The sequence below is a fragment of the Hemitrygon akajei genome, chromosome 21 (assembly GCF_048418815.1).
Source record: "Hemitrygon akajei chromosome 21, sHemAka1.3, whole genome shotgun sequence".
NCBI classification, from domain to species: domain Eukaryota; kingdom Metazoa; phylum Chordata; class Chondrichthyes; order Myliobatiformes; family Dasyatidae; genus Hemitrygon; species Hemitrygon akajei.
In genome coordinates, this window is record NC_133144.1 from 36,387,684 (window position 1) to 36,402,770 (window position 15,087).

A 15,087-nucleotide genomic window follows, 5' to 3' on the forward strand; every position below is an offset into this window, starting at 1 on the left:
TTGAAGGGAGAAGATTTAATCTGACGGGAGCGGCTGCAAAAACCCAGTGGTGTTGTGTACACTTTAGAGAAGTCAGGCTTACGTTGGCTTCATTTACTTAGCATTCCTTGCAGAGAACACCAGGGCAGCCTACTGTCAGTAGCACAAAGGGCATACTTCCTGCAGATGGTGCTCTCCACCAGTCCTTGGGAGTACTCCATTTCCCTTCGCATTTCAGTGAAGCAACAGTTCCCAGTGGCTGGAAGAGTGCTGCATGCATCTTATATACCTCCCTATAACAGCTAGCTGCCAAGGTTGTACCTGTAAGGCTGAGTGTTGGCAGTTGTAACATTTTGCAGTCAATCACCAAAGCAATGAAAGAAACCGTGTTACAAGGGGAGAGCCAACAATTCTGTTCTGGAAACCTCACGGCTGATGATCCCGAACTATATTGGACTTCTGGAAGCATATTTATAATGACACAGTCATATTTTAAACCCATTAAGAAATGGAAAAGTGACTTCTCAACTTAGTGTTGCATGCCAATGAGCAAAGGACCTTCATAATGTAAAATCCACTATGCACTGAATGGGGCAGAGTTGAAAACCCTTCTCTGTATCTAATGATTGGGATTTGGTTAAAAGTTAAGCGATTTTCTAAATTTGGTATTCCAACTTCTCAGTCCTAACCTTGCCCAGTCACGCTGGGTGGTAAGGTTAAGATATGGTACCTGATGTCCATCTGACTATCCCTGGCTCACTTCTCCTGGGACTTAGAACCTTCATAACCGGTCAAGTGGTGACTGTATTCACTGACTGTGTAAGGAGTGAGCAAGTGCTGATTAGTAAGATAGAAACATCAGGGTGATTGAAGTCTAAATAGTTATAACTTAAAGGCTTGATATTTTTTTGTCAAGTATTGCCCAGCCTGTGGTAAAATGTAGTGCTTTTACGAAAGATGTAGATGTTAGCATGGTTTCCCGAAGAAAAAGTGTGATCCTTTGTGGAACCATCTTCTGCTAAATGTCTCAAAGTAGGGCTGAGTGTCACAGTGTTGGTATAGAGGGATTTTTGTTGGTATAGAGGGTCAAATCCAAATCAGAGCAGAGACTTCTTCCTGAGGGCTGCCAGGGCCTACTGTGGGGTGCATTGCTTGTTCTTCACCCAGTTCCGTATAAAGCACCTACCTCATTGTCGCCAGAATATTGATTTATCAGTGTGCAGATTGAAACATGTTTCCAAATCAGGCCATTGATCTTACAGTGAATGAGATTTGCTACTGACTGATTCTGTTCAATGTATGTTTTTAAAGTTGCTTGGCTCCCTCTGCCTCCCCCTCACTCCCCATCTTCCTTGCTCTCTTCTGCTTCACCCTTCTTCACCTACCCTCTGGGTGTCTTGTGCCTTGCTGCCCCCTTGTACTATCCTAATGCTTTCACTTCTCCTATCGTTCCTCTTACCCCATCCATTGCTGTCCTCTCTCAGACTCATTGTTCTCTCTCTCGCTCTCTACCTGCTCTTATTCCTCTCCTAGCTAGGATGATGATCCTGGGAGAGATGCAAACCAGAGGGCAGCACCATCTTCAGAAGCCTCAGTGGTGATAAGTGACTACAACGAGCCTGCACTGTGGTTTCAGATGAGCCCACAGCACCACCTCGGGGTGACTGCTGGCAGCCCTCTCAACACACCTGGCTCTTTCAAGCCGCTGCTTAATAAGCTCAACAAAATCTCCGCCGACCCTCAATTATGGACCCTGTCCCATGAAGGAAGAGAGAGCTGTTAGGCCGGCAACCAATTTGCTTTTCATTTCTCTCCCTTCTGGGTGTACTTTCTTGTTGAAGTAACAATGCAGATGTTTCCTTTGTTTATCAGTTGCAGTAGAACTTTTCCTTGCTGTGTCTTGCTGCTCTCCTCTGTTTCCCCCAAGCAACACTCGTGTGGTGGTGTAGAAAAGCTGTTGCTGATGCTGTGTCGTTACAGCAGGTCGAGAATGGATATTTTCACCAGCACCACAGTCCTTCCCCAGTGGTAGGTGCTAGTCCCTCCTCTCCGATGTGTAGATATTCCCAGGAAACTGAGCAAATGCAGAACTTACCCACTCTTGTATAACCAGCCCCATGTGCTGTCCTCTTTTGCCTGAATGGCTCCGACGTAAAGGCTGATGGTGCAGCCAGTAAGTGCAACTGGTGGAAGTCAATTTTGACCAGATGATTGGGCTAATCCCTTAATCCTTTCATTTTGGCAAGATCATTGTGTGACACAGGCACACCGGCGCACACATAAAAGTATGCAAAAGTTTGCATGTGTGAGTGGAGTCTCTCACACACGCACACACGCTATCTCCATTGCTCAGTGCAGATACAGTGAGTTGCTGGGACTGACTAAGGAGAACTACTGAGTACAGTACAGAGGTAGGAGCGAGGAAGGTAATTCTCCTTATGAGGCTGGATAGATAAAGGTAAGTCTGTAAATGGATTGGCCTGCTGAGTGAACCTCATCCACTCCATCAGGCGTTGGGTTAGTGAGCCCACCCAGGCTGTATTGCTGGCACATCACCAACAGAATCCACTTCCCATCAGCATTTCCTAAAGCTGTCTTTTGACATCCTTACTCTGAGCCAGGCATCCTGAAGGAAATCCTTTCAGAAACAGCATACATGTCAATCCTGGGCTCATCCCCTGATGTTCCATCCAGTTTCGGGTTGGCGTTGCTCCCTTGGCATGTGCAGCAGAGTCGAAAAGCACTGGACTGATCTCCGTCAGACCCTCTCATCTCCTGTCTCTGTGAATGTCTGAGCCAGCATTCGGATCTTAAGCTGTCTTGCTTCATTGTGTGTTGGTTCAAGGAAGGTACATGTCTGAAGATGCTGGAGGTTCCTGGTGCAGACACGACAGAGTTTGTACCTCATTTACTTACTTCATGCTAATTGACTTCAGTGATAGACTGCAGATGTCCTGGTGTCGGTTTGGTCCTGGTCACCACAGCGACAGACTTGTGAGTAACCTCAGTCGCCAGTGCTGAACCTACCAAGGCAGCGACATGAGTGACTGATCGTGCTGGCCACCTTATAGCCCTTGTCAAATGTCAGCACCTTCCAGAGGGAAAGGGGTGAACTGGCAGCTGGGGAAGGAATTGTGGTCTCAGTTGCACTCCATTTCACCACAGTTTCTGAAGCTTCTTCACTTACACCCTAAGATGACTGTAGAAGTCACGGGAAAAAAGAACGAGGTGGTCACTGGCACTCAGTGTCTCTTGCTGCTTCACTGCCCATTGCACCAAGTGCTGAGGTGAGTTTTAACTAGTGTAGACATTGAGTACTGTCTTCTCTGTTTAAGATGTTTGGTAGTTTTCCTTTCAAAAATCATCTGGTCTCCCTTAGCATCTAAATTGTGCATTTTGGTGGTGATAGCCCAATATTCCAACCTTTCATCATTCATGGAAGTTCTTGGGTTAAAGTCCTGGATCTTCTCTCCACATCACTTTTGGAATAGGTTCAGCATACAGACTATGTTGGTTCAAGATGGGGCCTCAGTACCACATTTATACATCATGCCTATACCCCATGTAATGGAACAGAACTGGAATCAGAGAGGTACTGAGATGTCAGTGATGGAATAATCATGGGATGGGCGGAGAAATGGAAGAGGGATTCAGCATGGTGTGCCCTTGACTGTACATAGAAAAAGCAGGAATGTAAAGAGCACATTGCATGGGGTTGAGCTTGAGTTAACAGCAGGATTTCAAGGGATTCTGCTGGAGCGGTATTGAAAAAAGCATTAGTTGCCACTGAGAACGATTGAAGGAAACAATGGAGTGTTGGGATGTGCACATGTTGTTATATGATGGCAGAATATAGTAATAATGGTAAGACTCTTGGCAGTGTGGAGGATCAGAGGGATCTTGGGGTCCGAGTCCATAGGATGCTCAAAGCAGCTGCGCAGGTTGACTCTGGGGTTAAGAGGGCATACGGTGTATTGGCCTTCATCATTCGTGGAATTGAATTTAGGAGCCGAGAGGTAATCTCGCAGCTATATAGGACCCTGGTCAGACCCCACTTGGAGTACTGTGCTCAGTTCTGGTCGCCTCACTACAGGAAGGAAGTGGAAGCCATAGAAAGGGTGTAGAGGAGATTTACAAGGATGTTGCCTGGATTGGGGAGCATGCCTTATGAGAATAGGTTGAGTAAACTTGACCTTCTCTCCTTGGAGCAACGGAGGATGAGCGGTGACCTGATAGAGGTGTATAAGATGATGAGAGGCATTGATCGTGTGGATAGTCAGAGGCTTTTTCCCAGGGCTGAAATGGTTGCCACAAGAAGACACAGGTTTAAGGTGCTGGGTGTAGGTACAGAGGAGATGTCAGGGGTAAGTTTTTAACGCAGAAAGTGGTGAGTGCGTGGAATGGGCTGCCGGCGACGGTGGTGGAGGCAGATACGATAGGGTCTTTTAAGAGACTTTTGGATAGACACATGGAGCTTAGAAAAATAGAGGGCTGTAGGTAAGCCTAGTAATTTGTAAGGTAGGGACATGTTTGGCACAACTTTGTGGGCTGAAGGGCCTGTATTATGCTGTAGGTTTTCTATGTTTCACTTCGGGAGATGTACTGGGGCTTGAGAAAGTTGCTTGCTGAGTACAGAATATTAATGGGATCTTCATTAGAAGGAATACAAAGAAGAATTGGAAGAGTGGTTCTGATCTTTGGGGGCTAATTCTGAGATCAATCTGTCCATCGTGGAACTCAAATTGACAGCAGATTCTACTAAATTTGGGAGTGCATCTGTGGAATTTCTAGGGTTTTTTTTGGCTGAACTGATGTAGTCACCGTGCTTGAAGCCCGGTGCTCCATTATGCAGTCAACAGAAGAATGTAAATTTGGGAATTGTGAAACGGATGAGTGGTGATTAGGTGTGAGACCCCAGGTGATTTTCTTTCCTTCAGGGGAAATGGCAGTGAAGTTTACCATAAGGAAACAAGTGGGAAGTTTGGAGAAACGGAGACATTTACAAAAATTCAGTGTTGCATCAGAGTTTGGCTTTGGCTGGGCCAGCAAAGTCAAAGCCAGGTTGGTTGTGGAATGATTGGGGTGCAGGTTAGTGCGGGTGAAGTAAAATAATGGAGCGAGGACAAGGTTGGGCCAAGATTGTTGAGCAGAAAAGGGAGGCAGGGCTGGGTAGATGCACACTCATTGGAAATATTTACCAATATGGTCAGTAATACAACATCTTGGGGAAGGAAGCTGTCTGGTCATGTCAGCATTGTGCATTGAAGTCCCTTTACATTTTGTGATATCTCCATATTCTCAGAGCACTGTATGCTTAGTGATGGTTCCTTCTTGTGTCCCAGGTGCTCCTGAGTCCTCGGTGAAAGCTCGGGTAATTTATGCCAGCGGGTTTGTGGTTGCCTGCAGTCTGTGATTGTTGTCTTTTCCCTCCCTGTCCCGTGCTTGGCTGTGTGTTGTTGCAGGAGTCAGACTTGGAAACGAGCCCCAGTCGCCTGAGCAGCAAGCAGACATCAACTCCCGAGCACCGGCTCGGTCTGACAGCTCAGACCACTGGCAGCCCACGCACACCTAACGGAATGTCCTGGCGCTGGTCGAGCACCAGGGACACCAGCTTGTCCTGTAGTTCATCGTTGACCACAGCCTTCGGGCAGGCACCTGCTGGGACCACCATGATGTCCTCACTAGCTACTTGTCGGACCCCTGGCATCTCACCTCAAAGAGGGGCTGACCACTCACAGGCACCAGCGAGGGTATCTGATGTAAATGGCACAATGCCGAAAGTCAGCCCACAAAGGCAATACAACAGCCTGTACTCTAAGGAGACCCTTGAGAAAATGAGGAGGGCTGCAGGCCAGGAAGATGGCAGAAAGGGCAGGGCCTCTGCAGGAGGATTACTGCAAGGGTACGTACTACAACAGCATCCCCATGGGAACCTCACTATATAGCTGAGTGGACCAGTTTACTTTGGCATTCTGTAGGGAACCTCTCGCTGAACAACCTGGTGACCAGCCTGTAACCCCCTGCTGGTGACTGACCGCCAAGCAGGATCACCTCGCCCAGGCCTTTCAACCTGCTCTCTGCGCATCGCGGCTTCTCACTACAGATTCCTCTGCCCTGTGCAACCTTTGGGATTTTGGAGAAACTTGGGAGTGTCTGACACACGCTCCTCGTTTTCCAAGAGCTCAAGGACAGGAAGTGTTGAAATCAGAGAATCGTAGAACGAAAGTACATTCAATCTTTTAATGCTAGTTCTGGGAGTGCAGTCCCATCCCTGCCCTTCCCCTATCAAATTGCAAATTACTTTTCCATGTATCTTCTTGTAAATTTCGACAGATGAGTAGACACTTGGCCCATGGGTCTTTCCACCATTTATTTCAATCCTGGCTGATCTACTCTCTTAGTTCTGTAATTCTATGGCAGACCACTTCCATGGCCCAGAGTCTAGTTTTCCAGGAGTGTGGGCCACCCACTGGAATTTGGATTGCTGCACTGGCTCCAAAGTTGTAGATTGTGCAATGGAGCAAGTCACCTCCTGGTCCAGTGGGTTCAGGCACGGTTCAGTCGTGGGCCTGCAGAGTTTACAGTTACAGATTTACATCTGATGCGAGAGTTGGGTTCCCTGAATAAAGCTGGCGTTGCAGTGTGTTTGGTATTTGTGGAGTTGAATGAACCTTGTGACCTCTGAGCAGTTTATAATCACTTTATTAGAACTAACTGCTTGCCTCGGCTTCTCGTGGAGTTGGCATTTTAGAGGTGGCAGTCAGCCGGACTGTGGCTCCAGGTTCAACGAGCGGAGTTTACACTCCAGTACTTGATCCAGATGCCGCACCTTGTGATGAAGTGGGAGCACTTGCTGTGTAACTGGGGTAGAATGACACATATTCAGGTTTGTATATGACACTGGTCTGCCACACATAGTGCCCAAGATGTTAAAGAAACAAAGTTGTGGAAATGTGTGTCAGTCTTGTCGAAGTGTGGTCATCTGGACTGGACCCAGAAAGGGCAGAACAGAGTGCTTTCCCAGTAGTGAAAATCTAGAATCAGTGGTGATGCGAAAAGGTTTGAGAGCTCCCTTGGCATAAGTGCATTGGCACAGTTCAGATGGCACGGTAGGTGCAATGGCAGAGCTGCTCCTGCAGTGCTCCAGTGATTTGGGATCAGCTGCTGAGTCTGAGAGTGATGTATCATCACGAACGGAAGGATAGTGAGACGTGGGGACATGGTCACTGAAAGCTACAGCAGGTTTGAGCAGCGATGGATGTTTCATCACACCCATCCAGCTGTGAGCTCCTGTGTGGAGGTGTGGCCTTTTACTGCCATCGCCCCTGGAACAGACTTGTCTATTAATTAGAATCCGGTTTAACATCACTGGCATATGTTGTGAAATCTGTGGTTTTGCGGCTGCAGTACATTGCAATACATAATAATAAACTATAAATTACAATAATACATAATCTGTTCCTTTATTTTGAGCACGTGTCTTCAGGCTTCTGTACCTCCTCAGTTGCAGCAATGAGAAGAGGGTGTGTCCTGAGTGATGAGGTCCTTAATAATAGATGCCATCTTTTTTAGGCATCACCTTATGAAGGTGTCCTCAGTGCTGGGGAGACTAGTGCCCATGATGGAGCTGGCTGAGTTTATAACTTTCTGCAACATTTTCTGATCCTGTGCAGTGGCCCCTCCATCCCCGACATTGGTGCAACCAGTTAGAATGCTCTCCACGGTACATCTGCAGAAATTTGTGAGAGTCTGTGGTGACATACCAAGTCCCTCAGACTCCTAATGAAGTATAGCCGCTGTTGTGTCTCCTCTGTAATTGCCTCAATATGTTGGAACCAGGATAGATCTTCAGAGATTTTGACACCCAGGAACTTGAAAATGCTCACCTTTCCACTTCAGATCCCTTGAGGAGGACTGGTGTGTGTTCCTTTGACTTCCCCTTTCAGAAATCCACAATCAATTCTTCAGCCTTACCGATGCTGAGTATAAGGTTTTTGCTGTGATACCATTCTCAGCCAGCTGATCTGCCTTGTGGCTGTATGCCTCCTTGTCACCATCTGAAATTCTGCCAACAATACTTGTGTCATCAGCAAATTTATAGATGACATGTGAGCTGTGCCTAGAGATACAGCCGTGGGTGTAGGGAGAGTAGAGCAGTGGGCTAAGCACACATCCTTAAGGCACAAGTGTCGATTGTTGGTGAGGTGGAGATGTTATTTCCAATCCACACAGACTGTGATCTCCTGGTGAGGACGTCAAGGATCCAGCTGCAGAAGAAGGTACAGAGACCCAGGTTTTGGAGCTTGTTGGTTGCACCTTAACCCTCCTGAAAGGTGTTCCAACATTGGTCTCTGAAACAGAGATCACAAGATCACCAGCAACTGCAGGGATTTGCATAGATGGGGTTTTATTCTCCTTTTCAAAGTATGTACAAAAGGCATTAAGCTCACCTGGGAGTGAAGCATCACAGCCACTTATGATGTTAGGTTTCGCCTTGTGGGAAGTAATGGCCTACAAACCCTGCCAGAGCCAACATGCATCTGAGTCTGTCTCTAACCTCAATCAGAATTGTTTCTTCATTAAACTATCCTCCTGTAGGTTGTACCTGGACTTCTTGTATAGTTCTGGATCACCGGTTTTGAATGCCACAGATCTAGCCCTCAGCAGACTACAAATCCCTACTTCATCCCTGGCTTTTGGTTTGGGTATGTCCGGTCTTGAAGGAAACCTGTTGAGAACACCGTGGTGGTGTAACAATTGAAGTCAGTTGTTTGAAAACAGAAATCTGGTTCACAGGAGGAGTTGGGTTTTCATTGTCAGAAACATGACTCCCTTTAACCTCATTACACTTAGCTCATTGGATCCATGTTTGGTAGGTTAATTGCCCCTCATGTGTAATTAAGGGTGGTGATGTGGAGAGAATCGTTTACAGAGAAGGAAAGTCCCTATCCAGTCACACTGAGATCTCATTGCTCCTGAAACTTGTACACAACAGGTAGCTGACCCCTTGGTATAGACAGTACTGCCTGGAGAGCTGAGAACTTTCAATGAGCTGCTGTTTAATTCAGAATTATCAGAACTATCCATGTTTCTGTAGTTCACGGCTACTAATATTCCTTGATTATTGCCTGCCTGTGACATACAGCCTTGGGCTAATACAACATGGAAACTGGCTCTTTGGACCAATTTTCTATGGCAACCAAGATATCTATCTTGAGTTAGTCCCCATTTTTCTGCGTTTGACCCATCTCTCTCTCAGCCTTTTATATCCATGTTGCCAGTCCAAATATCTTTCAAAACATTGTTTCTGTACCCAGTGATGTAGACACCTTGCGAAGAGTGGTGTAAGGATGTCTTTCTCCACCAGATCATGAGAGCAGTGAGATTGGGCATTTATTGTGAGGCAGTCTGACCCTGCTCTTTGCAACCAGGATTGTAGCTTCCCTTCTGTGACCCCCTTATACGGAGCTCTCACCACCTCTCTCTGGACAGGTTCAGCCCACTGAGCTGTGTCACCTTTTATTTCCAATTTCGGACCATTCCCCAAGGTTACAAATGCCCAACCTCTAGGCATCCGCACCCCAACATAAGAACGAGCTCCCATCATTTTATTCAATTCAAAAGTCGTTCATGCATTCTTTCCTATAAACAGCAGGACTAGTTTTCTATTTCTCTCCAATTTTAGTAATTGTTCAATCTTAGTCTTACGTGCTTTTGATGCCATTCGTTACAACACTGAGGAAGTATGGTTAGACATTGAATGTTTTCTGTGTATTTTCTGACTCACAGGCAAAATTGGCTTATGGGAGAGTGTAAAAATGGAAGCCGGCTGTTATCAAATGTTGGACTGAATTGCAGCAGTCCAGCAGACTCGAGTATAACTGGAGCTCAGGGAGGGTGGAGAACAGTTTCTGTGAGATCTGGCCTAGCAGAGGAATGCTCAAATCTAGGAACTGGTTAGGAGTCTTCTCTTCAGTAGAAGTTGTGTGGCTGTGGAGGAAGCAGCACAACAGTAATCACACAACACATTGGCTGCAGGCCACTGAGTGGTATAATTACTGAAGTACTGTTGCATGTTGGGTTACAGCTTCCACATCTGTAACACCATACTGTTCAGTAGTACTCCAGATGTGAGTGTATTTCAGAGATGGGGAGGTGGAGGGGAAGCAGTACCTGATCTACAGATGTTGACCTCTTTAAAATGTTTTCATTGCTGTAGCTACTTTTGGGGACATCACTCACAAAACAATCATTAAGGTCTGCCATTAAAATGGTGTTAATATTTCAGGTTGATGATATTTGGTCAGAATTGTCCTAAATGAATGTCATTGATCTGAAACATTAACACCCTTTCTCTCTCCATAGATGCTGCCAAGTTTTCTGCTTTTATTTCAGATTTCCAATATCTGCCATTTATTTTGCTTCTGGTGAAACAATAACCTGAAGTGGTGACCAGAGGAGGTTCAATCGTTACCTGCTGTATGCATCAGGACCACAAGAGGGCGGTGCACTACCAATGTGGCTTATTAGCCCCAAGGGACCAAATTGCATCCAGCCAGAGTCTGTAGTTGGTCACCGGATCTGGGCAGGTTTGAGCTTGAAGATTCCACCAGCACTGAAAGACATTCCAGACCTCTCTACTTGCAACCATCTCCTGGTGCATCCAGTACCCCATTCTGAGCCAGCCTGCCTGAACTGTGTGTCTGTTTGCAAATGGAATTAGTTTACTTTTGTCACATGTACACAGGTACGGTGAAAAGTTTGTCTTGCATGTTGTTCATATAGATCAAACCATTACACAGTGCATTGAAGCAGTACAAAATAAAATTAAAACGGAGTGGAGAATACAGTGTTTCAGGTATAGTGCAGATATACAGAAGGTGCAAGGTCATAATGAGGTAGATTGTAAGTTCCAGAGTCAGGGTGTCATGTCTGTAGCCTGACTCTTGCCATGTTTGCCATCCTTGTGTGGGGGACCAGTGAAGTAGCTATGGCTACACCAGCACCTTGACCCCACTGTCAATGGGCTTCTCACTGCCACAGCCATGTTGAGCTGGCATTGCCCCAGGAGCTCAGCTGGTGTTGGGCCTGTTGTGTCTGGAGTGATGAAACAAAAACAGACGAGCTGGAGCCACTCAGCCAGTGAAGCAGCTTCCGTGGAAAGAGAAACCAGCCAAGGCTTCGTGTTAGCAGCCCCTCCTGGGAACTGGGAGTCTGTCTCTTGCTTCCTCTAGTGACTGAGGTTGACGTCTTATTATTGCCGTGGCCGTTGTGTGGTACCTGGTTCACGGGTTCAGTGAGTGGAGACAGAAGCCACTCACTATGGGTAAGTAAGTTAACTATTTATTTACAGGACAAGACAGACCTTAAACATTCAGGAATCCTTCAAGCTACACTTAGTAACAAATATTTATCTAAATTGAGCGCTTGAATTGGCAGGACAAAACAGAAACTAAACATTCAGTAACCGATCCAAGTTGCATGCAGTGGCAAATACTTACTAAAGGTGCGTCTGGGCCCTCTCTGACTGTGACAGACTTCCACTGTTTACTGTTCCCATGGCACCGGTCGTGGCCCCCAACCTGTGGTGACCCAGAGACCGTAAAGGGATTGCGTGCTTTCAGCGCACTAGATTTATACTCGACTGGCACTGTGATGTCATCAGCTAAACAGCAGCTAGTGGAAGTGCTGCATTGCTCTTTAAATGGACCAATCCTTGCTACCCACAGGGGGGTGGCTTTCGATGAGCGGGTAACTGCAACAATGGCCTTGCTGTTACTACCTTGACTTGTTTAAAATCTAGTCTGAAACCACTCACTCTGTCTCCCTGAACTTGTCTGAATTTGCTGAGGGTCAGGCTGGTGGGTTGCCCTCTTCTCGTTACTACCATCAAGGAGGAGATACAGGAGCCTGAAGACCCACACTCAATGTTTTAGGAACAGCTTCTTCCCATCTGTAATCAAGTTTCTTACCGTTCATGAACACTATCTCACTCTTCCTCTTTTTTCATGATTTATTTGTTTGATGTTCATTTTTTTGTGTCTCACTTCTGCACATCTGACACAAAGCAACAAATGGCAGCAATAATAAACCTGATTCTGACTCTGTTACATTTTGTACTCTAGCCCTCTTCGTACTTCATGCCACATAAAACAAGGCCATTCAGCCCATTGAATCTATGTGGGCTCTCAGAATAATCCCATTCCTGTAACCTGTACATGCCTGTTACACTTCCTGATCTTCCACCTGTACCTATTACGATGACAATTCCCAGCGGCCAGTCAACATGTTTGGGGATGTGGGAGGAAACTGGAGCACTCCAAGAGAACGTGCAAACTCTCAACACAGACAGCACCTTGTTACTGGAGCACTACCGTGCTGCTTCTCGCGTTGAGGAAGATTGTGCTGGGTTCTGGTGACTGGCGTGTGCATGTTCCTGCTTGGTTTCCTGATGTTTTGCCAGCTCCATTCACGTCTCTTGGTAGAGGCGCAATCTGGAGGCAGAAGCTTCAGGTTCCGTGTGTTGCGCTTCTCAGGGGAATATTTGTTCACTGATCCGCTGCTGACTTCAGTGACAGTTGCCCGTTGCCTCTGTGTGGGTGAAATGGTGGGGGCACTAACACAGGTAGAGGTACAGGCTTATTCCTGATGTACCGTAGTGTGATGTGAAGACTAAACCTTTTTAATTTCTTTTTTCCTCCCACAGATTGTCAACACTGCAGCCAAGTTAGTGGGCAGCCATCCTGTGGTAGCGTGTTGTGTGTTGTGTTCAAGGGCAGCATGATGAGGCCCTGTTGCTCCAAGCTGTGATTCTCTTCCTGGTCTTGTGTTGCTGTGCAGAACGAGTTTGGTTTGCCGTCGTGTGTTCCAGATCATTGCACCCTGCCCTGTGTTCTAGAACCATCATCCTACTGCATTTCATATTCTGCTAAATCCATGCAAACTCCAGATGTAAGACAGCTCCAGAAGCCAAGTCTCTCTTCCCACCTTCCTCTTGTCATGCTCCATCCTGGGATTTACCTTCAGCCCTTCCTGAGTCCGAGTGTAGTGTTCCCTATATCAGCCCTTCCTGTTACAAGAGCTTAAGACAGGGTTCAATGTAGGATCTGAGGTTATGAAGCGGGTTGACGGTATAATTCTTCAGTCAAGAGCCAGTAAACACAAGATGAGCTGACTAGTCTCCTCCTGTGGCCCAAGGGTTGGGCTTTGGAGCCCATTGCTACCCCAGTGACAGTTTACACTCATATGGCATGGAGATGAAGAGGGTATTTCTAATAGCGGGGGAGTCTAGCAGCAGAGGGCACAGCCTCAGAATAGAAGGATGGCCCTTTAGAAAAGAGAAGTCATGGATTTTTTTTTAGCCGGAATGGTGAGTCTGTGGAATTCATTGCCACTTGTGGAGGCCAAGCGATTGGGTGTATTTAAAGTGGACGTTAACAGGTTCTTGATTAGTGAGGATGCCAAGATTACTGGGAAAAGGCAGGAGAATGGGGATGAAAGCGAAGATAAATTAGTTGTGGTTGAATTGCGGAGTAGAATGAATGGGCTCATAGTAAACATGGGAGTCTACCCTGACAGAGCAGAGGACCTGGACCCTGAGGTAAAAGCCTGTGACCAACGGTTTGGTTAGCAGCGTGTCAATGGTGCTGCTGATGGAAAAGAGAGGATATGCTGAATGTCAATCCCTAACAACTACAGGGTGGGGGAGCTGGTGGGGGGGGTTGCAGGAAGTACATTGAAGGGGCTGTTCCTATGCTGTGCTGTTCCATGGTCTAAGTTTGACAAGAGTTGGTGGGTCAGAGGGCTGTGCACATGAAGGGAGCCAAGACTTAAACCAGACATTGGACCAATAGCCAAAGCTGACAGTGAGCCCAGTGAGGTGGTGTGGGGGGGGAGCAGTCCATGCCAGGGTAGAGGCAGCAGCCGGGGCAGTGGAAGCAGATCACGGTAAAAAGAACTGGATGGAGAGAGTGAGGGCAGATGTGGAAGACCAAAGATAATCCAGTAACAGGGTGCTTCATGGACTCAGAGCCACAAGGGTGCCGGGGGGGTGGGGGGGGGGTGTTAGAGGGAGGAAGGGACCTGCCGCACACTGCTGACACGTGCAAATGCAGAGGATCAGGCAAAGAGAGAATGAGGTGGAGGAGATAGAGGGGAGAGGTAGAGGAGGGGGTGGAGGGGCAGGTGGAATCCCTTTGTTGTAGATACCCGGAATGCCCCGAGACTGGTGTTAATTCCACATTGTAGATTGTGGGTTCTCTGCTCACTCCGAACAGGAAATTCCTAAAGTTCAACCATCATGTCCACCCTCTTCCTGGTGTGTTCCAGCTGTGCACGATCAAATGAGAAATGGGGAAAGTGGAGAGATATGGAGAAGAAAAGAACTGATGAGGCACCTTGTGTATCACCACTTTATCCTGATAAGCTCCTTATTTTGCATTGTGCTACACGGGGTCCAAACTTATTCTAGTGGACTACGGCAGTATTTCCTACCTGTGGAAAGGGACTGATACAGGCTTCAGTTTGGGGGGAGGGTTAGGTTTGGGGTGTTAGTTGGGATGAGGGTTTGGGTTATGTTAGGAGTTGGGAATGGAGTTAGAGTCTGTTGTAGAGAGGGGTCACGAATGGGGTAACAATCTCTTGTGTTGCCAGGTGGGTTTCTAATGTGTAAGCTGGCAGAATTCTGTGCTGTGTGCTGAGTAACCTGACGGACTGGTGCACAACGAGCTTGGTACGGTGGTGGCTTTGCACATTGCATGCTCAGACAGTGAGTGGGCTGCCTTGGGCAGTACTGGTGTGGACGGTGCATGCTGCGTGTTGAGCTTGGACATCGGTGGAAGTTTGCAAAAGCGCTGGAGATTGTGTTGAAATGTCAAAATTATTTTCTCAAAAAATGGGAGCAGGGAAGTATCTAGCTTGTGCCGGTGACAGCAGAAGGAAGAGGTGGAGGCTTGACGAACTGACCGTTTATCGTGACTTTCTGCAGCGTCCTGAGTTATTATGCCTCCTCTCTTGCAGCACTGCTGTCACCGACACAAGTCCAGACCCAATGCTGTGGAAATCATCGGTGTTATTTATATCAGAGTGCCGGAAGAGATAGGCTGGTTT

The 15,087-nt window shown here is 47.0% G+C and overlaps 1 protein-coding gene across 1 annotated transcript in view; it reads left to right on the forward strand.

Annotated features, from left to right (window-relative positions):
* The window catches only part of ldb3a (LIM domain binding 3a), a 166,422-nt gene that overhangs the window by 77,386 nt on the left and 73,949 nt on the right, over positions 1-15,087 (forward strand). The window contains exon 5 of the mRNA XM_073025736.1: positions 12,686-12,705. Coding sequence (XP_072881837.1) covers positions 12,686-12,705 — 20 coding nt within the window. The remainder of the gene's footprint in view (positions 1-12,685; positions 12,706-15,087) is intronic.